Genomic DNA, 27,309 nt, shown 5'->3' with positions numbered 1-27,309 from the left:
TAACTCTTGCACAGCTTATCCAGTAAAATAGGCAGGTCTTCTTTCTAGGTAAAAATACTATGCTAATGTCTGTCAATGCATGTGAATTGTATAAAAAACAGCATTCCATTATGTGCATTAACAAAAACAAATGAAAACTGATATTATTAGGAAGTTGCATTATATTTTTTTTCCCCAAGAAGTGTTTTAACTCTTTATCTGCTCATTTTTCTCCACAGCTAGTAATCTATTTAACCCTGCGGTGCTAGAAGTTGTGATTTCTTCATGTGTTTGCACAAGCATTTTATGTGGTGAAATCCAGACTCCCAGCACTAAAGGGGTTGTGTGAGAGCGTGTTCAGTCTTTGGGATTTTTTTAATTGTTTTGAGACTTTCCTTAAAGGAGCATTGTCAACTTTTTCATGTTTTTTTTTCCTAAAATTTGTCTTAAATATCAAATTAAAAATAAGTTTTTTTTGAGGAGGTTTTTTAAAATGATCATCTTTATTTATTCTAACTTTTAACGACAGCGTTCTCCAAATTATTCTTTGTCCCTCCATTCGTGGTCTACCCTGAATATGAAAGAGTCAGAAACTAAGAAGATCTTGATGTGGTTTCTGAATGGGGATATAAGGAAACATTTTGGTTCTCATGCTTTATATAGACATCGCAAATAGCGAAAAGGTATTTTGAATACTGAAAATAATTGACAGTGCCCCTTTAAAACTGTGATTTGAATATGTTTTTCACTTGTATTGAAAATATTAACTGTTGCTTTAAAATGTGTTTTGAATTCTAAAGTTACTTTAAAAGATCAAAGTAGAATACAAGAACTACAGTGAAGAAACCGAAATAAAAGTATCAATTTTTTATTATTTATTCAGGAGATTTCACCTAAACCACAAAGTCAGAAAAAAAATGAAGCTGATATTAGCAGTTCTGCCAGCATTCAGAAACCTGCACTGTTATCCTCAACTTTGTCTTCAGGAAAGGCTCGCAGCAAGAAATGCAAACAAGAATCTGGAGATTCTTCTGGGTGTATAAAGCCCCCTAAATCACCACTTTCCCCAGAGTTAATACAAGTCGAGGATTTGACGCTGGTGTCTCAGCTTCCTTCTTCCGTGATAAATAAAACTAGTGAGCACAGACATTTTAAAAAATACCTTAATTTCTTATAAGATATACAGAAAAAAAATATTTTTGATTGTAAATCAGTGTTGCTTTTAAAAAATGAGTCTGCTTTCACAAAAGAGTCTGCTTAAAAAAGAAGAGTCTTAAGTGGAGACTTAGGGATATCTTTGTATTTTTAAAAGTCACACACTCAGGTGTACAAATTACTCTTTCAGACATAACTCATTTACATTTATAGAGTAAGTTATGGCTTTTAATGGTCGAGTCCCACTATAGCTTAAATCTCCACAGTGATGGAGGAAAAATCAAACTTCTCCTCTGAAGGGGCCTGATTCATTAAAAAGAAAAAGACATGCTCTTGGTTGTGGATCTTTCCCTTTCTGAGAAATTCTGCGTTCAGCGGGCTGATATGCTATACCAGTATTCCTTACATTATGTGATACTTTCTCCAAATATGACATGAAAGAAAAGACGAGCTCAAGATCTGTGGTGAGGAAATAAGGTCCATATTGTGCAGCTCATGAAGGTACTGTAGATGTTCAGCCTCATAACGTGTGACTGACCTTCAAAGTACCAAAATACTGGTTGGCAGAAGAAGAGGGGAAAATATATGCTGCATCCTTGAGTGGGCTATATATATTTTTAATTGAGATATTTTGTATAAGCCAATGCATTTTTTATAGTTTTTCTTCAGTTTTCAGTCTTCAGTCTGACCTTGTAAAACAAGTTGTTTATTGTCAGAAGATGGGGCTTACCGTATATCAAAAGCTAAGGTTTTTGCCTTACTTTTAGAGCAGTTATTAAAATAGGGACTGGAGAATTTACCTGCATCGTGTATTCCCCTTTAGTCTTTAGTCGATACCTTCCTGTAGGACATAGCTCTTTCTTTTAATCTTTTCTCTCAGGAAACTTTAAGTGAATGGGAGAGGGAGCTTAGCAAATTCAGTTGTCTGTTTTATCCAGGAAAGACTGGTATAGGTTTTATCTTTAGGTGTCCCCACAAAATACTAGTCATTTATACTAGAATGCCTTCCCCACCCTGCCCTGATGATGGTAGGTAAGTATCCGTGAGGATATCTGCACTTTTCACTGAAGTTAAACTTTTCTTTAGAAATATTTGAAAGACAAACTAATCTTTTTAAGCTTAATAGCTTAGTCCTTTTAGTGATGTCTTTGGGACAGTGGCTTTCATGCTTTGACAAACTCAAATGGAAATTTAATTCTTGTTTGCTTTGTCTTTATTTTTAATCTGCACATCTTTGACTCTCAAAACCATCTGTAGGAGGAAAGAGTGACTTGCTATGTAATGATATATGAACTGGTATTTTTCCAAGGCAGAGTTGTGAAGCTATGGAAGAGGGGAGTGGTTTAGGGATGTCTGCATGTTTTTTTTTTTTTTTTTTTTTTTTTAATGAATCAGGCCTATAACATCCTATATCAATCCCCCATTCTTTTTTTCCATTATTTTTTTTTAACATGAGGTTCTTCAGACCTTTTGCTATGCTGTGCACTGATGGTGTACGTTTTAAGTATAGTTGGGGTATTGATATCAGGTTAGCAGAAAATTGGCAAATCAGCTGTAAAACACTCCTTCTGCTTACTTATTTTTAAAGTTGTAAGTTAATAGTATTCCTGACTTTTTAGATATTTAATTGTGATAATTTATTTAACTGGGATTGAATACTGCAAAACTCTGTTGCCCTACCCCCTTTATAAGTGGTCTGCTCACATGTGTTTTTGGGGATGATTTTGCTTATTAGTGGGAAAGTAGATACCCTAGAAAATGTATGATAAGGAAAAACTAAAATCATGTCTCAAGCATAACTTTTTCTGGTAATCATAGTTTTAATTATTTACCAGTTTCTGTTGTGATTATTAGTTCTGCAGATGAGAGCTATTTAAAACACGCCCATCTCTAGATCTCTAAAGCACTACGGTAAGATTATGGTGTGTCTCTCTGCTTCATGAACATTGAAAGATCTCTTTTTAGGTCCATCACAGCCACTGAATTCCCCTAGATCCTACAAACATAGCCAACGGAGGAGGAGATCTCAGCGTTTAGCCACTTGCTCGTTGCCTGATGATTCTGTAGAAAAAGTTTCTTCTCCCTCTTCAGTTACTGATGGAAAAGTGTTCTCCATCAGGGCTCAAAATCAACAGCCATCAAAATTGGAGGGTAATGTATCTTAATCTAATAAAAAACAGCCAAAGAGAAATTAAATCATAAAGATTAGATGATTCTCAACTAATGGGGTATTTTGACTAATTGTAGCTATAGTGCTGTTCTGTTTGTATGTTATGTAACACCACAACCCAAACTGTTATTTATTTGGCCTATGTATTTTTTTTTTTTAATATTACATTCTTTCTTTTATGTAGTACCTGATGTTGCTCATATGTCACTTGAGAAGCGTGGACCATGTCTCCCTCTTGACTTAAGCCGTAGTTCGGAAGTTGCATCACCATTATCCACAGAATCCACTTTCCGTAATGAATATCCCAGTAAAGAAAAGGAAGATATTCAGATGATTACATATCTTTCTTCCAAAGCAGTAACTGATGGAAGAGTAGCTACAACAGCGTCAGGTAAAGAGATTTAGTTTACAAGCAGTTAGTTTATAGTTAGAGGGTTCAAATATGTGTATTCAGTCACACAGAAAGAAGGGACCCACAGAAAGAAGGGACTTCCCACTTCTTCCTGGGGGTGGATCTGGATTCTTTGTTTTTCACCATCTTTGAACTGCATTGGCACTTTCTGTAACATACTTCAGGGAGAGAGTGCATATACAAAGTAGTACTTCTTTCTAAAGGCTTTTTGTAGTGTTAAAACTTGTAAATTATTTTATGCAGTTGTTTACTAACATACCAGCATATATGATGAACTCATTTATTTTGTGGCTTCAGCTTAAAAACTTGCTAGAATTTTCAGAGTCAGTTCACATTCATTTGCAAGTCTTTGCAGTGGAAACTTTGTCATTTGCCTTCTAGGATATATTGCTAAAATACTTCAGAAAATTCCTCTGCAATTTGTTTAAATTATGAAAGGGTTCAGAGAGTTAATATAGAGCCCAATACTGGAAATCTGTGTTACATCTCACTTTTACCAGTTTTACATACTAATTTCTGGACCCTTAAAGAAGAGTCTCTTAACATTTAGTGTATGTTAGGTATGTTTTTTTTAGAAAAAAAAAAAAAGCCAAACCTCTTAGATAAGCATTTTATAGGTGAGTATAATACTGGTTTTCAGTTGTCTCCCAAGGCAAAATTTTTTCACTAGCCATTTTTAAATGAAAAAGCTGTTGAAAAAAATTAGAATGAAAGTCAAGTTACTAGGAGAGCCTGACCATAAAGCATGTAACTTTACGCCATCCTGAAAAGATAACTTAGCCTTGTTTAGGAGAAAACTGTAGCATCTTTACATTAAGTGAAAAAATAGCTGCAATATTCGATAGGTCACTACGTTTTTGTTGTTGTTTAAAATACATGGCCTCTTCTTGGGAATCTGCATATGCGATTGGTTTATAGAATTGCAGCATAGTTGCTTAGCTTTATGCAGGAAAGGCTGGGTGGGCCTTTTAGGTCAATATTGTGTAGGTTAAATTATATGATTATTAATTTCCTTCTTCTCACACACGTGCACAAAAGCTATTAATTTCTTCAGCTAATTTGTGAAATTAAGGATGACAAGGTTTTCTAATGAACTAGTTAAGCTTTTAAAAAATTACTTTATTTTTCCAGTGAAACAAAATAATCTTGGCTTGCCTTTTCTGTACTGCCAAATACTAAAATCAGATTCCTGGGAAGATTTCTTCTGCAAAAGCCCTTTTGTCTCATGTCTTCTGCCACTAAGAGAAGTGCTTTTGAGGCTTCATATTTGCCCACTTGGAGAACAAGATCATAAAAGAAACATGCATCTACCATCTGCTGCTTTTTAATTAGTTCACATTTCAGTTATTGCAAATTTAATGGACTATGGCTTTTCTAAGTATATTTTTTGGATAAGTTGATGCCTAGGTGCTTCCTTTGCTGCGTCCTTCGCTCATGGGACTGCTTTGGGATTCCAGCAGTCTGACTCGGAGCCTCACTCCCTTCTGTGTCAATGAGTATCGTTGTACCAGTTTGTTGATCGAGCTTGGGTGTAGTCTTGGGCCACAGCTGAGTTTAACCAAAGAAATAATGTTCTTTATTTATAGTTCCTTTTACTTATGACTAAAAATATTTGGCAAATCAAAAAAGCTCTTTGCATCTAGAATGAGAAAATGAAACAGTTGGAACCTTTTGCTGAAGGTGCTTAATTAAAGGCACTTAAGCACACGCAGTTACACAGAATACCTCCATGCTTGAATAGCATGAGTAGAATCATGTATTTTTATAATTTCTTTTATCTGATGGAGCTGTTAAACAGTGGCATTTATAACATTTAAGCAAATTGATTTCTAAGGGAGGGGTTCCCAAAGCTTTCCTTTCTCGACCTTGGTGAGGTTTGAAAGTACTAGGAATAGTGATAGCATTTTTTTTTTTGCCGTTTGGAGGAACATCTGACTGCCTAAGTGTAATTAAAATATTGTGTTTGGTGTTTACATTGCACTGCTTTTTTGTGCCGCAATTTGAGAATTCTGATGTAAAATACAGACTCATCTGCAATTAGCTCCTTTTTTCACCTGAAAGAACTATTATGAATCCTTTTCAGCTCAAGATGTTTGAGATTTCTTTAGGTTCTGTTGGAGCTACTTGGACAAAACTTTGTGTAGAAATCTGATCTTCTAAATTTTGGTAATACGATGGAATTTGCTAAGCGTGCTCAAGTCAGACTTGCTGTGTTTTTAATTCTGGAATAATTCAGCAAAGAAAAAGAGATGGTTTCGGAAATTAGGGAAATGAGGGATGTACTTAGCCTTAAGTAATTTATTGTGATCATTGGCCGTTCTGAAGGTGGCTGCCATTTATACTATTTAGAGGCATGATATTTAGGTGCTATTTTAGACCCAGGGATGTAATTTGTGCCTGTGAAAATATAGACTTCTCATGTAGGGCACATGCTGAGCCAATCAAAAAAATAATTTTCCATTGTCAAAAATGATGCATTTGAATGACTTCTTACTCAAAAGCCGCTTGCTTGGTGCCTTTCACAGGAAAGGGATGAGAAGTAGCTATTCTTCCATACTGCAGTGCAGACATGTATATAGCAATTTATAGTATTAGCACAATTTCCTTCACAAAGTCACTGTTCCAAATGAATAGCCAGTCGTTAAATAAAGCAGCTCAAGAGCATTGCAACCAACTCCATCAGTCTGCAGCCTGTATGGAGCAACTGTGCTCTTCTGGTGGCACTGGTGCCCTCATGTTTAATTTTTGAACCGATACACTGCTTTGGCTAAACTGGTTTATGGACCCGCTTTATTTGTCAAGCTGCTTAAGTGTAGGTGGTTTGCTTTTCTCATCACTGACCCTATTGCAAGCTGCAAATTCATAATCAGCCTGAATACATTCAAACCACTATAGTTTTCTGCTGCTAACTACATGAAGCAATTTGAATTTGAAATTTGAAGCAGGAGGAAAAAATATTGTTGCATGTTAGCTGCTAGTCCCTGATCTAGCTCAGGGGAGATGATTTTGCCACCAGGATAATATTTGGTTGATTAAATGGAAAAAAAAATCACACAAAAAAAAAGAAAAAAGAAAGAAAAGTTGTATATTTTTGTGCAGTTTTAAAAGTTTACTGCAGTGTGACCAAGAAACAATTACTGTGTGGAATTTCCAGGGAAAAAAACCCTTTTTAAAATAAACTTTAGGCAGTTTTTTTAGTTACCCTGCCCTTAAGAATTACCTAGGCTCTCCCAAAGGTTTGTGAACCTCTTACTACTCTACGGACATGTTATTTCGGCTCCTAACTTCAGCTGACAGTTGATTTTGCTTCTAATTTGGACGCTGCTTTCAGTGGCTTCTGCCGTTCTGCCGGCCCTGAGGTTTCCAGCAGCTGCTGTGGGGCAGTTGGTGAAGGCCAGAAAGAAGCTGTCACGTCCTCGTCCTTTCCAGAGGCCCCGTTCTGCACTGGCCTCGGTATTACCCATAGTGTGCGTTTAAAGGGTATTTCAATATCAGCATCTTAAGCACTGAAAATCCAAAAGGTGAAAAAAAAAATCATGCTACTTAGTTTTCCTGATATGGTGTAATGAAATAAGTCATTTCACATTGGGATAATTGATTATTAGATTTGTTAAATTCAAGTGAGCTAAATCTAGTCCAGTCTTGTGAGCATCTTTTTTTTTTCTGGGGATTGCTGCAGACCTGCCACATTTCACTGTGCGGAGGTGGCAGCAGACTCCTCGCGGGGACAAAATGGCAATTAAAAATAACAGTTAAAAAAAGACATATGGTCATGTCTCCATAAAAGACACTTTCGTAAATGAATGTTTGTTTTGCCAGATTGGTTGCCTGGTCACTAGACTCTTAATTGTCTATTTTATTTAATTTTGGAGCTATTTGTAAGGCATAATAACTAGGCACTTCAAAATTGAAGAGTTTGCCAGTGTTAACACTTCATTTAGGTAAAAGTGAAATTGTGATTCTCAATCTGCAATGATTTCCACTATGTTACTTATACATAACCTTACAGTATATAACTTTATATACTTTATCTTGCTAATATTAGGTAATATTTAATTAGTAGAAGTAAATGCCAGGAATAACAAAGCAGGCTATGCAGGCATAAGAGTAATTTCTCTTTTCTGGTTACTACAGAGATGGAGCGTAGGTGGTGGTGTCATTTAGATATGTTTTTTTTGTGTGTGTGACTAGCAGATTTCTATTATGATGGATATTTTCCCAAACCTTTCTCGGTTATTTAATCACTGACTCCTCCAAGTCACCTGTGTTGAGTTAAAAACTGAGGTACTACAGTTTGCATTGCCATCAGTGATAGCAGAGCACATACAAATGTGTGAGGTCAGGATTAATTTTCTATAATGAATTTTAAATACTAACTCATGGAAATAGACTGCTTGGGACTGAATATTCCTGGGGGTCGTTCGGAAAAGGCCTTCTGAGAGCTTTTCATGAAAATGGCAGTGACCCAACCCGATTCTCTCTCATGAATTAGGTGGCCGAGCAGAAGGGGACCCTGATAACATAGTCATGTGGAGAAGTGTCACTTCCTGACGTGTTAAAAACATCCTCCTTGCTCTGCAGACTGCACAACAGCTTCTGCCCCGTAGCAGAGCCGTGAATTAGCAAACGAGAGCGTTGGTGCGGGCGGTGCTGTGGGCTGGTTCGGCCAAGGCGGGAAGGCCTTTCCACCAAACCATCCCGGGACGTTATTGCTGCTGCCGGCAGAATCTTTTTAAGACTCTCGAACCTGGCAAATTATCTGAACACTGTGTTTTTAAATGCTTTTTGTTTCCATAATACTCAAACGGTAAAAGAGGGAGCACACCTATTCCAGATCAGCTTTGTATTTTGTCTTATTAACTTATCTTGATAAGTAACAGGTTTCCTTCAGGATTATTTTCTTTGGTTCAACACCAGCAAAGGAATTTTGGATGCTGTTTTTTTGGTTGAGTTTTTAATATTAAGAGGCCCTAAAAGTGACTTTCCTGATTACGGTTAGATGAAACTTAGAGCTCGCACTGTATGGACTAATACAGTTGCCATATTGAGCAATACTGGTGGTGTTCTTTACAAATAGCTTTTGTTCTAATTTGAATATTTGAAAATTCCACAGTTCTATTGGATTATAAATATAATCAACGAAAGACTCTAATATAAACATTTGTTCAGCTGTGTTATTTTGTAATACGCACTGAGATAAAAGCCCCAATTAATAATCCAAGAATTGCTGAATAATGAGGATTGTCAGTATGATACTGAATTCTAACAGATAGCATAGTATTTTGCGTGTAATTCAAATGTATATTGAATATACACTTGAAGGACGGTTATATTAATGTTACTGAACCAATAAAAAAGCAATACACTGAAGTGTAAGTTTCATACTGAATACCAACAATGCCATAGAAGACAGTTGACAGTATCAACTATTTTATGCTTATTGTTGACATGGGTTTCTGCTAAAGGAAAACGAAAAGGAAACAAAAAGGCTTAAGTAGAGCAGAGTATGTTTAGACTAATGTTACTTTTCAGAAAATGAATGCAAATTCCCAAATAGATAAACTTTCTTTGGCATGTAACATCTTGTATGTAAGACTGAGATCTAGGCATTCATTTTCAATAATCTTATGTTAACTGTGATGATAATAGTAGTATTTGACATTTTAGTGGTATGACCCAGCCAGGGAGCTGGCTGCAGCTTTTACTGAATGCCTAGTAAATTTGTCTTCTTGTTTTCAGCACCCTCGTCCCATGTACATGCCTTACATCTGGAAATGCCTTTAACCAATAGTCTAAAGTTACCCAAAGGGAATAGTAAAAAAAAGCGGTCTTCCACATCAGTGAGCTCTGAAGGGACAGAGATACAGTACTCTGTGCCCATAAAGGAGAAATGTTTTGAGAGTCTGAAGGAGAAAATATTAAAGAACGTGATTGAGAAGGACAAGCATTCAGAAGTTGGTAAACTACAATGCTTTTTGTTTCCAGTGCTTTAGACAATAAAGATAACTGTAAAGTGATATTAAAAATCAATGTATTAGTTGTGTGTTTGTTAATACTTATATATATACCAATAGGGCTTTTTGTCTAATGGCATTTAAAAGAAAGCAGGTCATCAGCCAGACGTTGTGCTAATGTTCTTCTTCAATTTGCAGGTGCAGTTAGGATGGAAAGGAAAGGAAAACTGGAAGAGAAAAGCTCCTCAGCATATGGTATGTACAGAGCAAGAAGATTCTGAGAAAAAAGGCAGAGGTTTGGGAGAGTAGTATTATCAACAGCTCTAACTTTACTTCATGGCTCTGAACTGTTAATGTAGAAGTATACAGATATTTCCAGGGCCCAGGTGGGACTCTTTGCTCTTACAGCCTGTGTATACAAAAAGCTTGTAGTGGAGGAATAAATAGTTTTACAAGAAAAATATCAAGAACTTCCAATAACAATATTGGAAGTATCCAAATAGTATCTGTGTCAGGACTGCAGTAGCCTGTCCCAGGTAAGAATCCCAAACAAAAGCTGATTTTAGTTGAATTAGTATTGCTGCATTTATTTCTGTTTACTGACAGGTAAAATAAAATAGCCAAATGTGACTGATAAAACATTTGGCAATTCTTGAACACAAATGTAAATTAATAGGGGCTTGGTTTCCCATGTGCAAAAATTATGGCTATAGATAAACAAGAAATTGTATGTAAATTAGAATTGTTATTAGCCAGAAGGGTGAAGTATTGCTCCTATACTTATTCAGCAAATAATAAGATGCTATTTTTGTGCAGGAAATATTTCCCTGAAGATAGTATTTAAGGATTATTTTCCATAACAAGTGCATTTTATATTTATGTGTCTCACAACTGGTGCTTAGAAAATGATTATGGAATTAACGTGTTGTGGGATACATTTAATCCAGAGAGAATGAGAAGAATAAACAGAATTCTTCCAAGCTAAAGTACCTATACTCATGAGAATTTCAACAGTGCTTACAAGTGAAAAGCAATGCAAGAAATGAAACATGAATTTTACTCAGAATCAGTTTTACGTTACGATGTTGCTGTTCAGTAAGAACTGCTGACAATATTAGCAGTTTGGTGAGTCTGTTTCACCTATTTTCTGTAGGTGTAGTATATGTTTTCTAAGTCTACATAACCTTCTTTTTTGGAATTAAGTCTTTATTTGCAGGCCCAAACACTTTTGTTTTATGTTCTTATAAGCTATTTAAATCTGTCATTTTGTAAGCTTTATTTTTTTTTATCCTATGATATCTCATTTGGCAATATATCACTTTACCATCAATTAAAAAGAGACTAAGATATTAAGCAAATTGAATCATGTTGATCTGATTAGGTCACCAAAATAGCTTGAATTTGCTGTCGCTGCTGTCTAAAAATATTTATTTCGTTATTTCAGGTAAAAAGAAGGAAAAGGAGAAAAAAGAGAAAAAGGAGAAAGATCATAAATCAAAACAGAAAAAGAAGAAGAAAAAAAAGAAGAAATCTAAGCAGCATGGTAAGTTTAATATGTGTGTTTTTTAATGAGCAAAACTAGTGGATCTTATTTTTGGCATTCACAGATAAACATTTAAAATGGTTTCTAACAGTTATGACCCTAGAATTTTAGAAACTGTAAATAATAAGTTTTTGGTCTTAATGGTGAAAGGGTACTGTGATCCCATTTCTGCAGTACAGCCTGTCTCTAAACAATAGATTGCTGAAGGCTGAACATTTGAGCATTGTACCTGCTTACCCAAAGAAGTGTTTCAAGACTTGAAACAATACTTATTTTTATCTTACTGCTGTTGTTTTTAGAGAATGCATTTAAATATTCAAAAACATAGTCTGTTCTTAGTATACCTCTCAGATATATGTAGTTTCTGCTTTCACATACCTTGAGAGTGTGCTTTAGTAGCTGTCAGTCATAGTACAACTGACTGAAATTTCTGAAAAGGTGGGAAGGTGGGTATTAAAAATGTATCAAACTAGGCTTTTTTTCCTCCTACAAAAATTTCCTTGTAAGCATGTGGAAAATCCTCTGCATATGTGGACCTTTTCACCAACTTTTAAAGATGCCTTCTCCAGAGTGATTAGGCATTTGTCTTGTCTAAAACTTGTACTATAACCTGAAAATGCTTCCAAATAATACAATTGAATGTGAACTGCAGTAAGTTAATTTCACATATTTCACTGTCAATATATTGTGGTACTGAATTTTAAACTGTAAACTTCAGTAGAGTCTATTATCTAGAAATTATTGACAGTTCTTTTGCTTATTTTTGGAAGATACTTGCAAGAAGATGCCATTAAAGGATCCAATAGCTATTTCATTGATTTTTAAAAAAGCAAATGAGCAAACAAGACACCCCTCAAAGTCACAACCACAAAACCTAAGTAGTTCTGGCTGTTTTATCTGTGGGTATTAAAACATCAGAGTTATTACTTTCTCCACAAAAGTAGTGGTATTTCCCTGCCATTTTAGAAAGCTCCTCAAGAGCAGTGTGTCATCACTGCGTGTACAGCAGCATCATCAGATGCAGCACTGTCAATACAGTTTCATAAGTGTAAGAAAAGTAAGTGTAAGCCTACAGCATTCCTGTATACTGTGAATATAATGACAAGCTGACTATTGGTGTAAAAGTTTGTGAAGAATACTTGCACAGAAATAAACAAAAGATTCCTTGAAACGGTTTCCAACAGATCTTTGTAATGGAACTGTTTTAATAGGCACCAACTTAAGGTACATTTCTGAAATGTGTACAAACACAGCAATATATTTTTGCTGTATCTGGAAAACTACTGCCTAGTGTTCTCGTGAACCTTGTTTCATGTATTTCCTTAGCAAGAGGTAAAGTGAGAAGTTCTTTTGCATTTTTGAAGATGCAGAATATTCAGTGTTTGTTTGATATTGAAATTTAGCGGAATCAACAGGAAAGACTGACTTGGTGTGCAATTTAAAGTACTAGAGAGAGGTTAGGTGCAATGCTTGTAATTAGTAGGGGAAGATTGTATACCTCATAATTCCCCAATACATAGAGATCCTATACACATTTCTGCACCTGTATTCAAGGAAAAATATGTGAGCATTTCTCTTCTACCCAAATTAATCTCTTAGAAATAGACTTCTAGGAATCCAGAGACATTCAGTCCAAACTCATTAACCAAAGAAAAAGGAAAATGCTGTGGCAGATCCTTGCCATGGTGTCTGACCTTGAAAAAACTCACTGAACTACGATCTGTCTTTTAAAAGAAAGAGTCTTCTCTCTCTCCAGGACTAGCTCCCTCTGCTTTCAGAGCGCTTCAGAAATAAAAGTGTGAGGCCTACTTCATGCCCTTTGAATCATAAATTTTGTGCAAGGCTTAAAAAACAAACCTAAACTCTTATTCCCTCAGTGATGTGAGTATGTGCATAGCTGACTGTTCATATCAAACCCATATACAGTAGAAGGTAGGTAGCTTCTGTTATTAATACTGTTCTATTTCACTGAGGTTGATAGCAATACAAACCAAAGGAGTTTTCCTCAATATTTCAGTTTATCACCTCTGTTCCTGGCTACCAGCAAATTTACAAAGGAATCACATAGTAGAACAATTCTGGTCTTGGCAGAAAAGTAAATGTTGGCAGTGGCTTCAAGGAAAGTATTTAACAGACAAGCATGTTGTGGAGCCCGTTGCAAGATGTAGAGGCATGTTGATAGCAGGAATACTGTCCCAGACTGAAAATTACAAACTTGATTACTCATTTATTTCCAAAGTAATAATTTATAAGAGGAGTGACTCTAATCACCACTGGGACTTTCTGGAACACTCTCCAGCCACCCTGATAAGGACAGACTTGCAATTGTGTTTCTTGGGACTTTTTCAAGTGGTGTAATGTACAGGTAGGTAGAATTCATAGCATTGTGCTACAAATAGATCTAAGGAAAAGAGTTTACCCAAGGATGATAAATGATGAAGGAAGAATTGCAGCAATAGGCAAGAAAAAAAAATCTCCTAAAAAGATCTCCTTTCTTCATATAGTGACAAAATGTAAAATCAAGAATTATTCCTCTGTACATACAGAGACAAGGAGGAAGTAAAAAGGGCAATTTTAATGCTTGTCTTGTAATGTATTTTACTGGAAACATCTGGATAAAATAGATTCTGAAACACTTTAACCAGTTCATATCTGCAGTTCCATCATCTTAATACCTAAATGTTGATATTCCAGACTTTCGAGCATAGTGGTGTAGTTGTCTTGTTAAATTTTTCCAGCATTTGTGACATTTTTTTCTGTATTGCTGTAGCAGTAGTTAATCTTTTGATGTTGATTTTTCAGATTATTCGGATTACGAAGACAGTTCTGTGGAATTCATGGACAGGTGCTCCTCTCCCTTAACACGCTCCTCGGGGAGCTCTCTGACTTTGCGCAGCATGTTCTCGGAGAAGAATACGTCCTACCAGTACCCACGAGCTATCTTGTCTGTTGACCTCAGCGGAGAAAGTAGGTTGTCTGAACTGCAAAAAAAAAGTTTTGTGTTTGGGATTGTATCTATAATAACGGAGGATGATTCGTATTTGATCTATTTAAATAAAATACTTAAAATTTTCAAGCTGTACTGTGCTGTACTTCCTTGGTTGATTGTTATTACCGCTTTTGAGGTGATCACATTTCGTTAAAGACCTTTAGCAGAGTTCATCAAGAAACCTAACCCACCATTTGTGGGTAATTTGGTTATGTTCAGGTTAAAATCTTTCAAAAGTTCTTTTTTTTCTGTATTGCATCTCTTTGCACACACAATTTCACATGGATTTCTTTTTACTAGACCTTTCAGATATGGAGTTCTTGGATGATTCTTCCACAGAGAGTTTGTTACTTAGTGGTGATGAATACAATCAGGATTTTGATTCAACTAACTTTGAAGAGTCTCAAGATGAAGATGATGCTCTCAATGAAATTGTAAGATGCATCTGTGAACTGGATGAAGAAAATGGCTTTATGATTCAGGTAAAGATGTTTTTTCTTTGTATTTTCTATGTGAATTTTGTGATTGTGAAGGGTGCCCTTCTGATAATTTTGGAGACTGAAGTTGTGTAGAGAGCTTTAAGTAGAAGGTGAACAGTAATAATAAAATATTCCTATATTCTGCAGTCAGTGTGAATCTACCTCAGACATGCAAAAATCTGTCTCTCAAATGGAGTTACATTTCCTCTAACAATTCATTACATGGAATGGGTTTATAAGGAAAGGTAACTTTTTTTCTATATAGCTAGTTGATAAAGTTAAGATAACTGCTTTTATGTGCACAAATTCTCATTTATATCCACAGATGATCCTGAACATACCAACACTTCTGATACAATAGATTTGATCCTTGCATTTTGCACTAACAGTTGTAGAGACCCTTCTGCTCGTTGTAAATTTGCCTCGGCTGTATCCACAATAATAATCTGTAGCTTAATGAAGATTGGTGTAGGCGTCTGCCATACTGATACTAATATTGCCAGTATCTGATGTGTGTTTTTAGAGTGACAGTTCTCAAACTGGAATTTATTGACTCATTTGAGAAACTGCCAAATATAGGAAGAAAAAAAAAAAAAAGGGGATCGCTCAAAGATTATACAGTGTCTGCACAGTGTTGTCTTCTGTTGATACTACTACTGCTGCTTTTACTACAGTAAGGGAGGGAATTCTCAACTCATAATGGGAATACAGATTCCTTGAGATGAGGAAATTGTAATATATCACTTAAATTGGATGCCGTCTACAGTGAGGAAGAACTGAGTTGTCAGCTACAGTGAGGAAGAACTGAGTTGTCAATAACTTTAAAAAGATCAGGTATTCATGTGTTCTTCTGCACTCAACAGGTTTGTATATGTAGCTATTAACGTAGTGCGACTTCTGTTGAAAATATGAAGTCTTTTTAGATGAGAACTGAATGAGGCAAAAAAGGCTGTCATGGCATGTCAAAGCATTACTGGAATGCAGTGGTGCATTAGGAGAATTAAGCAGCAGTGTCAGCAGTGGTAACGTGGAAAAATGGACTGATGTAAAAACCTTTGTTGAGAGGAGAGAAAATTGCAACCGTGGTGGTATGCCAAGAGGAAAGGTGGCCTCTGTGTTTTGGGTAGGTTGGTGCTGGAAATGCACGTCAGCAAAGAGAGACTTTCAGTAATAGAACAACAGAGATTTAAAATGGAGGTAAGCACTGAGATGAGAATGGAAAGGAAAAGCCTACTTGGTGGTGGTTTCCTGCCCATTTCTGAGGTCCAGTGCCGGCCTAATATTGATCGTTTATTTCCTCTTCCTTCCTTGTCTCATCAAGAGCAACCAGTTGCTATTTCAAGGCCCTCGTGCCTTGCCACTTCTATTTTGCTCTCCTATTCTCTTAGTTCTACTCTTTCATTTTCTCTTCGTTTTCTTTTTCTTTTTAGATTTTCCATTGGTGCGGTATTAAAAACACATCTTTCTAGCGCACTGGAGAGATGCTTTGTAAATATAAATAATTAAACTGAAGAGTTTTCTACTTTTCACTGTTATACTGTAATGTATTACATTATCTTTCTACTTTACTGTAATATTCTCCTGTCTTATGTTTCACTTCTGAATATTTAGGTGCTAAAATAGTGAATGTTATAATAAAATATTGTTAGATATTCTCAATGTTTATCTTCAATTTTTTTGTCTCCAGTCTGGAATTTGTGGTTGAGGTGATTTTCAGAACTAGAGTTGAGCTACTTTTTAGCTCTATGTCTTTGCCTACCCAAGCACAAATTGCCCTATAAAATGATTTTACTCTAACAGCTATTTAAGTTAAACTGTTGTTCTTTGCATTTTGATGATACAAGAATAGCTTCTTATTTGTAAATCCACTTATCTTAGTTCTAGTTTTTGCTTTTTTTTTGTTTTTATTTTTATTTTTGGTGTCAGTGTGAAGAGTGCTTGTGTTGGCAACACAGTGTATGCATGGGGTTGTTAGAGGACAGCATTCCAGAGCAGTACATCTGTTATATCTGCAGAGATCCACCAGGTATGAGTAAACCACCTTTATCTGCTGCTGTCTATGTATTTTTTTATAAGCAGAGATATTCTTTGTTGCTTTTACTTGTTATAACTCTGTCTGCTTTGCGTTATATGTTTTACTTAGGTAGGGAAAATATTTCTAAGTTTGGAGCTAAGACAAACTTTTCCTGTTGGTAACATCTTGTCCTAAATTATACTCCAAAATTTTAATTACCTTGGTTTTACTTGTTCAGACTTAATTCTCCTAAACCCATAGGACTATTTAATGCCAGTCTACTCTGAAAAGTAACTCTATACAAAATTAATTCCCTGTTCTGGATGTACTTGCAATTGCATCTATTCATTTAATTTTTAAAAAATGCATTAGTATAGTACACTTAATTCTGTGGATCTCACATCATAATAATTGGATTTTATATAATAAATCCATAGTTGCATATGCAAAACATATGCAACAGCACTTACAATGAAAAATAATATTACACAAGCAGCACATCTTGAACTTAAGATTGCCAGAACAAGTTTGAAATAGCAAGAGCTAGGAAGAGTCTGTTTAGTTATAAACTGAATGCATTTGATACGTAGTTGATTAAAAACAACAAGAAAATCTGTCCATGAAACCACTTTTCTTAACAGTTATTTGGAGGAAAATCATATGATCAAATCTGAAGAAAATATTTCATTTTCCTCTAACAGGATACAATTGCACATGTATAGTAGAAAAACATACATGTTTTTCTATTCTAGCAATCAGGCTTTTTCAAGAGGATAGTAGAACTATACATGAAAATTTAATTTTTTTCAGAATTTAAGAAGACATATCGGAAGCCAGCTTGCAGAATTCTAGAATAGCACTGGTTTATATATACACACACACACACATACACATACACATATATATAGATAGATAGATAAATAGAATTTTTTTGAGGGGAAGATTTAGGAAAGCGCTCTACAGATATGATTTTTCCCTTTGTCCCATATCAGGCTTTATTTATGGTATAAAATCTTGTTTGATACATACATTATACTCCTTGAGCAGTCAAGCTTTCTCTTATTAAAAAACAACTATTTTGTTTTGTGATCTTTTCCTGCACTGTAGTAGGTACCTCATTATCCCCTGCTATTCAGAAACTGTGTCCATAATTTTTATCTTCTCTCCCTTCCTAACCATTCCTTCTTTTCTTTCTGTGTCAGGAGAAAAAGGTCATTCACAATGTCAGTATTTTAAAGTGTATTGGGATAATGGGCAGAAAGGAGATAGGGTTTCTCCTGAAAGGTATGAAGGGCTTCCATCAACCCGTTCTTTGTTCTCTATATGATGATAGTCTGATATAAAATCGAGTGTAAGATTTTGCAGTCTTAGGCGGTCGGTTTGTCTGGATTCCTCATTGTATACAATAATATTAGCATAATCAGATTTATAAGTTGTTGGTTTTATTTTTTCATAATGGTTAAATTACTGTAGCTGTATTAGCTAATACAATTCCTACTTGTTGGATAAGATTGCCATAGCAATGTAGACCTAAGGGCTGCTTACTTAAATGTCCTTTCTCATGCCTGGTACCAGATACCTCCAAGGAGAGTGTAAGAACTCTGCTGAAGGATGATTCTGAGGTGTTAGCCCTTCTTGGAGACCTTCTAGATAGATACTGACTTCACAATTACAGCCAAAAGAAACTAGATGTTTTTGATATAACCTTATAAAATCTAGCCTCTAACAGTAACTCGTGCTGTCTTAGTTGTTTCTTAAGTAAGCTGCAATAATTAAAAAAAAAAAGCCAATTTGAATTTACTTTTGCAGTTACATCCACACCATCAAGCTTTCTCATAGCCGATGCTTTGCAGAGTTGATTAGATTGTTCATTTCAAAAACCATTTAGAAAGGGTCATTAATCTTGAGCTTTACCTCTATTTTCATAATAAGTGATAAGCGTTTCTTTAAATCTGTGAAACTTAAATGTTCATGTATTAATGAAATAGCAAAATCTTGAAATCTTCCTCGCATGGATGTTATGAGACATTTAGGAGAGTACAGCATATAATTCTAGCATGCTAGTTTTAAATAAAATTGCACGGTGGTGTTAGGTGGCCCTCAATCTGTTTATTGCTTACCCTCAGGTCAGAGATGGAGTGCCAAATATCTTTATGATAAAGACTGGCTAAATAATGGACATATGTGTGGATTATCATTTTTGAAAGAAAACTACTCTCATCTTAATGCCAAAAAGATTGTGTCAACACATCATCTACTGGCAGATGTATATGGTGTAACTGAAATATTGCATGGACTGCAGTTGAAGATTGGGATATTAAAGTAGGTATTACTCTGCTCTCCAGCTTTATACATATATATATACATATATATATACATACATATATATATATATAGGTAGTGGAGTCTTAATAGCATTACTCTCCTTTTGCATTATTCTCCTATCCAAACATTCTTGCTTGTGTGATGTTCTAAACACCTTCAGAGCAAGATGTGAAGTAATTGCAGCTGAGCACCTAAGTAGATCTGATATTTTTAGTTTATTAATGATTTTTTGTTTTATGGTGACCCTTGTATTAAAAGGTCATTCTGGATATATACTAAATTGAAAAGTGGCTTACGAAAGCTCACTCATATGCTTGATAATGGTGCTTATCAGTAGCAGAAATAGATGCTTAGTGGTTCAGTGCTTTCAGTGCTCTTAAGTGCTACTTCTCTGATAACTTGTTTCCTTCCCTGTTTCTGTTTTTGTTTTTGTTTTTTTTTCCAGAAATAAGCATCACCCAGACCTTCATCTCTGGGCTTATTCAGGGACACGAATGGAACAAGAACAAATAACTCTTGGGGTAGAGAAAAAAACAGTGACTTTGCCAGACCCCGTTAATCCCCTTGAAAGGACATGTCAAAATCATAGACAGCCACCTAGCTTACCCCTAAAGATGGAAGAAACATACATCACAAGTGAACACAGTTACCAAAAACCACAGAGTTTTGGGCAAGACTGCAAAGCAGTCAGTGACCCTATGAGCTCAGATGATGAAGATACAAGTAGTTTTGATGAAGATCAGGAATTTCATTCAGAGAATAAAAATTGTTTACAATATTCTTTTAAAGATGATGGGATGAATGATCAGGTAAGTATTATTCTTCATCTGTGCATTTGCTTAATTAAAAAATGCATTCACTACGATAAACCCAAATGCATGAAAATACTTAGGTATGTTCTTTGTTAAAACTTGGTATTTTCTATTAAATATATTGGTAAGTATAACTAGGAATGAAGTGGCATCACAGTGAAATGGTTTCAGGTTTCATCTGGTGAATGAAGTGAAAATACTGGTTAAAATTTTGCCTATATGAAGACAATTGATGCTTCTTCCTTTCCAATTTTTTGGGGGGAAAAAAAGCAAAGCCCTATGCTTAAAGGGAGGGCTCTTGAAAGAATAGTTGTTTTTTTGGAAGGGAGAAAGTAGGGACAAGTTTATGTGTTCTTTGGATTTGGTTTCTTTTTTATAATGACTTGTCAGCTTAGATGGTTTCAATCACATGGAACTTTTAAGTAATTTATATTGCATATTTCTTTCAATTAAATGTGTTTCACAGATTCTTTGTCAGGATTTTTGTGTTAACTGTTTGAATCCATTAGCTTGTGGAAATGGGCTGAAACTTTTTAATCTGGTTTTAGTCATGAGTTCCTTTTAAACAGAAAGCAAAGTAAAGCAAACCTTTCTGTTTTTTGCAATACCAACTGTATGAAAATTGATCGCCCAACTCATCCCCCTTTCAAAATATGGTTTCTGGTGTGGAAAAAAATGAGTAAGATATGGTTTCTTGTTTGTTCATTTTTGTTTTTTTTTTTTTTTTCCTTATAAATCTAGTTTTAAATGTGACACATAAGCTACGTAGCCTCAATGGAAAATTTTGTCTTCCGGTTAGAGATAACTGTATGCTGAACCTCATGATTATACTCAGATTTTATAGTAAGGAAACATGCAGCAATGTGAAATACATTTCCTTTTCAATAGTAGCGTAATTCACCAATGTAAATTATGTGTATTTTGAATTAAAAATAAGGATGGGAAACAGAATTAAGTATTTCCCTGAGAACCTAAACCATAAAACTAAAGAGGGACAGTTGGGACAGTATTGGAGTATTTTTTCCTTTGGGACCCTAGTGCATTCAGTTGTCACTACTCAGCCTAGTGCCTGAATAATCTCCCTCTTGACTTACTATGTACTGAAAAATGACCCTTGGTTTCTGTGTGAACCAGTCTGTACCTACCTTAAAATCATGCTGGAATCCCCATTGTATTGCCATTTGTGACACGACCTGGCTTTTCTACGAAAATTCTTCACCTCTTCTTGCCAAACTTGATATGGGCACTGCGTTTCCCTTTTAGATGCTGCAGTGCCTTGAATATTCTGCTTTCCGTAGTAGTTTGCTTTCTCCTGATTTACAGCTCTGCTGTGATCTTCTTATGTCTTATAAAGAGTGTTCAGATTCACTACTTTCAAGTTATTTGTTCAAGGAATGTAGACTAGCCATTTGGATAAACAAATACAGGAGTCATGAAAGCAAGAAAAAGCTATTAGATATTTAGAATGCCTGCCAGATAGAGGAGATTATAAGAATATAGAATCATCTCAGCTTTGAATATGAATTTTTCAGGACTGAAGACATGAATAGATTGTAACGGATTTGTCTCAGTTACTATGGTGTCCATCTGAAAGGCTCATGTAAGAGATGCTCTTGGTTTTAGGATTTTCCTTTTGAGTCCTCCTACAACAAGAGAAAAATGGTATTCTCTTAAGTGTATGTGAGATCCGAAAATTGTGAGAAATAAGGCATTAATTATGTTTACTTTGGAAACATCCTACCTAAGCATCAGTCAAATAGTGAAATAGTTTGAGTAGTGAAAAAGACAGAAGAGAGAAACTTGGTGTCTTGAGAGATAAAAGACTTTAGTAGTAGCCTTTAAGATTTTAGAGGCTTTTGTGTCTTTTAATTCCACGTCTTCAGTAATTAAGGCGTATACATCAGCTCTTTAGTCAATATTGTATTAACAATTTAATTTACATTCTCCAGGACTCACTTGTGCAACTGCCTGTGGGACCATCCAAGGTCTTTTTTAATTTTTTTCCTTACTTGTTTGAAAGACTTAACACCAAACAACGTTTTTTTGGATGGTGGTGGTAGTGGTAATAAGTAACTAAAACTCTTCCACACACAACTCTTCTGCCCATCTCTCTTTCCTCTCCTCTTCCTCACTGGGGGAAGAAATAATTTCAGAGGGTGCTAAGCTTAATTTAATGTGGCATGGAAAAAGATGAAGCGGAGCACGTTTTCAGAACGATGCACCAGTGTGGTGCAACGTGTGCCTTGCTCTGGCATCTACCACGAGCTGGCACAGTGTGAGCACAAGCACAGCAGCATTTTCTGTGAAGCTGGTTCCTAAAATAGAATAACCAGTAGGGAAGGAGCTTCATCGGATGTGAAGTCAGAGGGCTACAGAATGGAGACTGCCAATCCTGCTAGTTAATGTAAATGTTGAATATTTTGACTGATTAAGATATACTTCCTTTGCCTGTGGCCTAAGTACGTAAAGATGAAGATAATATGGAGATAATAAATACAGCAAAGAAAGCAGCCTTTGTCTTGCATACTGTGTTTACTTCATGTGGGTATCATTTTGTGCATTACTGGCCATATAACAGTCTCTAAACATGTTTAACTCTGGCCCAGACTCGTGGCTGGAGTTTGTGTGGGATTGTTGCTGCAGAAGGAAGAAAAGTCTTTTGTTTTAATCAGCGTATAAATGGGCAGCTGGTTTGCACAAAATAAGTAGATTTTTCACATCTTCAGCATAACTGTGTTTTAGGCAATTTTCCTTCATTTCCTCACTAAAATTACAGGAAGCATAGGGATTCAATTGTTTTTGGTGGTGGTTTACTGATGCAATTCAGCACTTCATGGTTTGCATTATGATTTGTATGAACAGGGCACAGAAATGCAGTCTGTCCTGCATTATTGAGCTGGAAAGCTTGACCTCCCACCACTCTTACTCCCCCTCCTCAGTGCTCATGTGTGTGGGATTTGCATTTTGTTTGGTTTAATCTATTGATGTGTCTGGTATCTGGTTCCTGAGCGTGCTTTTCGTGAAGTAGACAGAAGTACCATTGTGAAGTGGCTTCATTTGTCATGTGAATCGAGTATTGAAATGAACAGCAGAAATAAGCACTCTTAAATGGCAACTTTTTTCTTTCTGTTGCACCTATGAAGAATTCTGCTGAAGGGAACACTGTGTTTGTTTGTAATGAAAAGAAGGGCTCAGAAGAAGAAGTGGACACGCATCTTCAATGGCAGCTAAATCTCCTCACCCACATAGAGAATGTACAGAATGAAGTCACCAGCAGAATGGATCTGATTGAAAAGGAAGTTGATGGTAACTGCATTGCCAGATATTACATACTTTTTTCACTCTTAATGTTAAGACACCTAAAGCAGCATCTTACATAGCCAGTGAAGGTGAAGATGATTAAGGGACTGGAGCACCTATCGTGTGAGGAAAGACTAAGCGAGCTGGGCCTATTTAGCCTGGAGGAGATTGAGAGGAGCTCTGATCAATATATATAAATACCTGAGGGGAGAATGTAGGGAGGATGAGGCCAAATTTTTCTCAGCTCCATGGTGGCCAGTGACAGGACAAGGGGTAATGGGTACAAGTTGAAACACAGGAAGTTTAATCTCCATGTGAGGAAGAACTGCTTTCCTGTGAGGGTGACAGAGCCCTGGAACAGGCTGCCCAGAGAGGTTGTGGAGTCTCCTTCTCTGGAGATCTTCCAAACCTGCCTGGACGTCATCCTGTGCCACGTGCTCTAGGTGTCCCTGCTGGAGCAGGGGGTTGGACTAGATGATCTCTAGAGGTCCCTTCCAACCTTAACCACTCTGTGATTCTGTGATACACTGAGGATGGATTTTCAAAAATCATATTCAAATATGGTTACCCAAAATTATAACCAGAGCTTGTGCCACCATCACTTCTGTCCTGGCCCTGTGAAAGCACACACATGCTTTCTGTCCTGGCCCATGTGAAAGCACACACATGCTTTCCAAAACTGTTAAATGTATAGGAAAGTAGGTAAGTGCTCAGATCCCCTGAGAAGTTAGCCTGAATTGTGCAAGAAGAGGTAACTTCAAAAGTGTAGGTGATTTATCCAGCCTTTGTTCAGGTATGGACCATAAAGGTACCAGATTTTTTGCAGCTCTTCTGGGGAAGATTTTCCAGCCTGATGTATCTAGTATTTGAGAATATTTACGGGGAAAGATATATTTGTTCTGCTTTCATCATTGGTTTGCTATATATTAATAAAGAAAAAAAAGGTTTCAAGAGCAAAGATGAGACTTCTGATGAACATGAAATGTGAAAATTTACATGAGGTTCTACTGCAGTTGTAAATATTGCAGGAGACGTATTTATTCACTCACCATTTGTTAAAACTTTCTTAGAAAAGCTTGAGAGTAGTGTAGGCATTACTTATATTTTGACAACTAAATTCATCTTATTCCTAGTTAGAATTTTGCTTTCAATATTGCTACTTGCACTAGGTTAACAGTTGGGCTTTTTCCTTTACTGTCTTTACATACATCTAAATTCATTCAACAGAAAAATAAACCTTCAAGACTTGAAAACTTTTCAGTGATCTGGTTCTTACAGCTGTACTTGTACCTGTTGAGGAGACAGAAGTGAGGGTAGGACTTGACTGATCCTTGCTTTAGAAAGTTGCTTTTTCGGTTGCGCAACCATCATAGACCTTGACCCAAGGATTCTTCTGTGTTTGTAGTGAGGCTATAATTTGCCCCCAGGTACCTTTTTATATTATCAGCCAGTCAGGCAGGATACCTGGATTGTGCAAGTGAAACACTAAATTAGTTGAAATTTCCCTAGTGAATGCTTTTTTTTTTTTTTTTAATGTTACATTAAGATCACACCCTCAGTATATTTCCCCTTCTTATTAAAGGCAGGATATTAAAGAAATAAGTTTAGTTGTGAAAATTATGTTGTTCCCAGGCATATTCTAACTGATTTCTTCTTCTCTCTAGTTCTAGAAAGCTGGCTTGATTTCACTGGAGAACTGGAGCCACCAGATCCTCTTGCAAGATTGCCTCAGCTGAAGCGACGTATCAAGCAGCTCTTAATTGACATGGGGAAAGTACAGCAAATAGCAACACTTTGCTCTGTATGACAAAAGGAAGAATAAAGAAATAAAAATAGGCTTTCTACAGTGAATTTTCTTACTAGCAGCAGGACTGACAGGACGACAGCAAAAAGCTGAGCATTTATCTGGTTCTGTGCTGATTACATTAATAGCCCGAAGCTTTAGAGAGAGGAGAAGAGATCTAGACAAAGGAATTTTTTATACTGAGTATCTGAATATCCACTGTCCAAACTTCGAAGTATAATATATTGCACACTGAGAAATGATGATGTGATCTGAACATGTTAAACAAGGTATTTTCCTCATTTAAGAAAGCTGACCAAACAAAAATTCTGCAAAGAACAGCGCTACCATTTTGAAACCTTTGGCAGGAAGTTCCAAATTCACCGAAGTTGGATGACTAAAAACAGTGCTTGGGAAATGCATTTTTAATGAATTCCTTTTTTTTCTTGCTAGTGAAAGATAGACACGGAGAGCTCTGTATCCTCTCTACAAGAAAAGTTTGTAGATTGTTATTTTCTTCTCTCATGAATGTTTGGGAAAGTGAACATGTTAGCTTTGGCTTTGAAAGAAATGACTTGTCATGGTCTCATTTTTAAAGTATTTTTTTAAATAGAAATCCTTATTGGAGCACCCTTAAGCTCCTTTAAAACATAAGTGGCAAATAGTTGTCAGATGTGCCAAATAATGTTAAAACCACTGGGATGAGAGTTTGCATATGACTTACATGAAGGTTTTTTTTTTTTTTTTTTTCCAAAGTCCTACTTGGTGCCAGCAATCCATCCAAAAGTGTATCTAGTTTATATTTTTTTATTTTCTATTGCAGTGTTCAGGATTCAAAGTACATTTTTTGTCCTGGGTAGCTCTGTTTTTGTGTTAGCCCTTCAAAACTTTTATCAACCTCAGCTGGGATGAGGAATGACAAGAGCAGCGCGAATGTCTGTGGCTGTGAATTACTAAACCACTAGAATAAATATCACAAATATACATTATGTTTTTATAAAAACTGTCTGCTTCAGTGAATGAAACATCATGAAACCAAAGGCAACCTAGTTGCTCTGTTAGATCTTGCTGGATTTTGAGCCCAGGACTTTCTTTGTGTTTATAAGTTGCCGCTGTACCCAGTGATACATACGTTTATGTGTATGTATATGTGTATAGATACACATGTACATATATACATACCATATACATTTATATCTACACATGTCTAGTTTTATTACAGTAGACTATAAGAACTGGTGGTTAACATGAAATGTTACCTTTTAACACACAGTTTCTAAAATTGAAAATAATGTATGTACAGGTTTTGAAATTTGTAAAATATGACTGTTAAAAGGAGGCTATTTAACTGATGACATTAAGATACTTGAACATTTTATGCCTCACATCTGTTTATCAGTTCTAGTTATCTGTATAAATGCATTTTAGAACCGATAGACAGTAAACTTGAATTTACCTTTTGATAAAGAGTACAAGCCACTGTACATTCAAAAATTATTTAAATTTGCAAACACACTGTTCTATATGTAAGGTACTGTATGTAAAACTGTTTATTAAAACTATTCTGCATACTCTACATTTTCCACTTTCCTTCCTGATCTACATACCAATGAAGAATAAAAAAAAAGAATGTACAGACCATCAGAAATCATAAATTCCTGAAATGCCTTTCAAGGATTTGTAAAATTGAAAAAAGTGCCAAAGATGGGTTATTTAGGAAAGATTTTGCAACCAATATGTTGAACTTTCATGATAAAAACCATTAATGAGAAAGAAAGTAGCATGGCTTGTTCATTGCTAAAATATGTCTTCTCTGGTGTTTCCCATCTGCCTGTCATTTCTGAAGTAAGTGATTGTTCTTGGTGTCTGAAGCAAAATGTAAACCCCTGTTACAGAGCAATTAGTATCTAAAAGGTTTTCTGCACCAGTCTTACAGGAGATATCACAAGTCTGTATGATAAGTATAACCTGGAAGCTCATTACGGAATCATGATTGGCAACTTCATAATACAAAAAGACTGCAACAGCTGAGGAATTGTTGGCATTTTAATGGTAACTGTTACATAAAATACCCTGCTACGCTATATAGTTGGATGCTTAAATAACTGCTTAAAACAATACGAGTAGTTCTTGAGTATCTTTTTTGATATGTGAGACCTTTTTATATACAATTGCTACTTGAATGTGGTGCTGTGTGTACTGTATAGGAGAAGCGTAAACACAGATGAATTACTTTGAAACAAAGTGGAGTGTATTTACATATTTTTTACAGCATACACTATAGCAATATGATGCAGGGTGTGTGCATGGTGTGATGTAATATAATTGTAAATGTGACTGAAGGTGCGATGGACCGGAGGGTTTCAGGTGGGGAGAAAGAGGTTCCATTCCTAG

The 27,309-nt window shown here is 35.8% G+C and overlaps 1 protein-coding gene across 6 annotated transcripts in view; it reads left to right on the top strand.

Annotated features, from left to right (window-relative positions):
- Positions 1-26,493, top strand: part of PHF20L1 (PHD finger protein 20 like 1) — a 51,903-nt gene extending 25,410 nt beyond the window's left edge. For 2 of the 6 annotated variants that reach the window (XM_088535006.1, XM_088534991.1), the window contains 13 exons: positions 863-1,115; positions 3,088-3,285; positions 3,489-3,695; positions 9,456-9,674; positions 9,869-9,925; positions 11,115-11,213; positions 14,016-14,180; positions 14,503-14,684; positions 16,608-16,707; positions 18,822-19,017; positions 19,466-19,829; positions 22,976-23,138; positions 24,797-26,493. In XM_088535006.1, coding sequence (XP_088391132.1) covers positions 863-1,115; positions 3,088-3,285; positions 3,489-3,695; positions 9,456-9,674; positions 9,869-9,925; positions 11,115-11,213; positions 14,016-14,180; positions 14,503-14,684; positions 16,608-16,707; positions 18,822-19,017; positions 19,466-19,829; positions 22,976-23,138; positions 24,797-24,939 — 2,346 coding nt within the window. In that variant the 3' untranslated portion in view covers positions 24,940-26,493. The remainder of the gene's footprint in view (positions 1-862; positions 1,116-3,087; positions 3,286-3,488; positions 3,696-9,455; positions 9,675-9,868; positions 9,926-11,114; positions 11,214-14,015; positions 14,181-14,502; positions 14,685-16,607; positions 16,708-18,821; positions 19,018-19,465; positions 19,830-22,975; positions 23,139-24,796) is intronic. The other 4 variants (XM_088535029.1, XM_088535021.1, XM_088534997.1 and 1 more) reach the window with 3 other exon arrangements.
- The last annotated feature ends 816 nt before the right edge of the window (positions 26,494-27,309 follow it).

This window comes from Tinamus guttatus, unplaced genomic scaffold (genome assembly GCF_059628265.1).
Source record: "Tinamus guttatus ecotype Peru unplaced genomic scaffold, ASM5962826v1 Tinamus_guttatus_pri_ptg000038l, whole genome shotgun sequence".
NCBI lineage: Eukaryota > Metazoa > Chordata > Aves > Tinamiformes > Tinamidae > Tinamus > Tinamus guttatus.
Note: the sequence above shows the minus strand (reverse complement) of the source record. Positions and strands in the feature narration are given on the sequence as shown.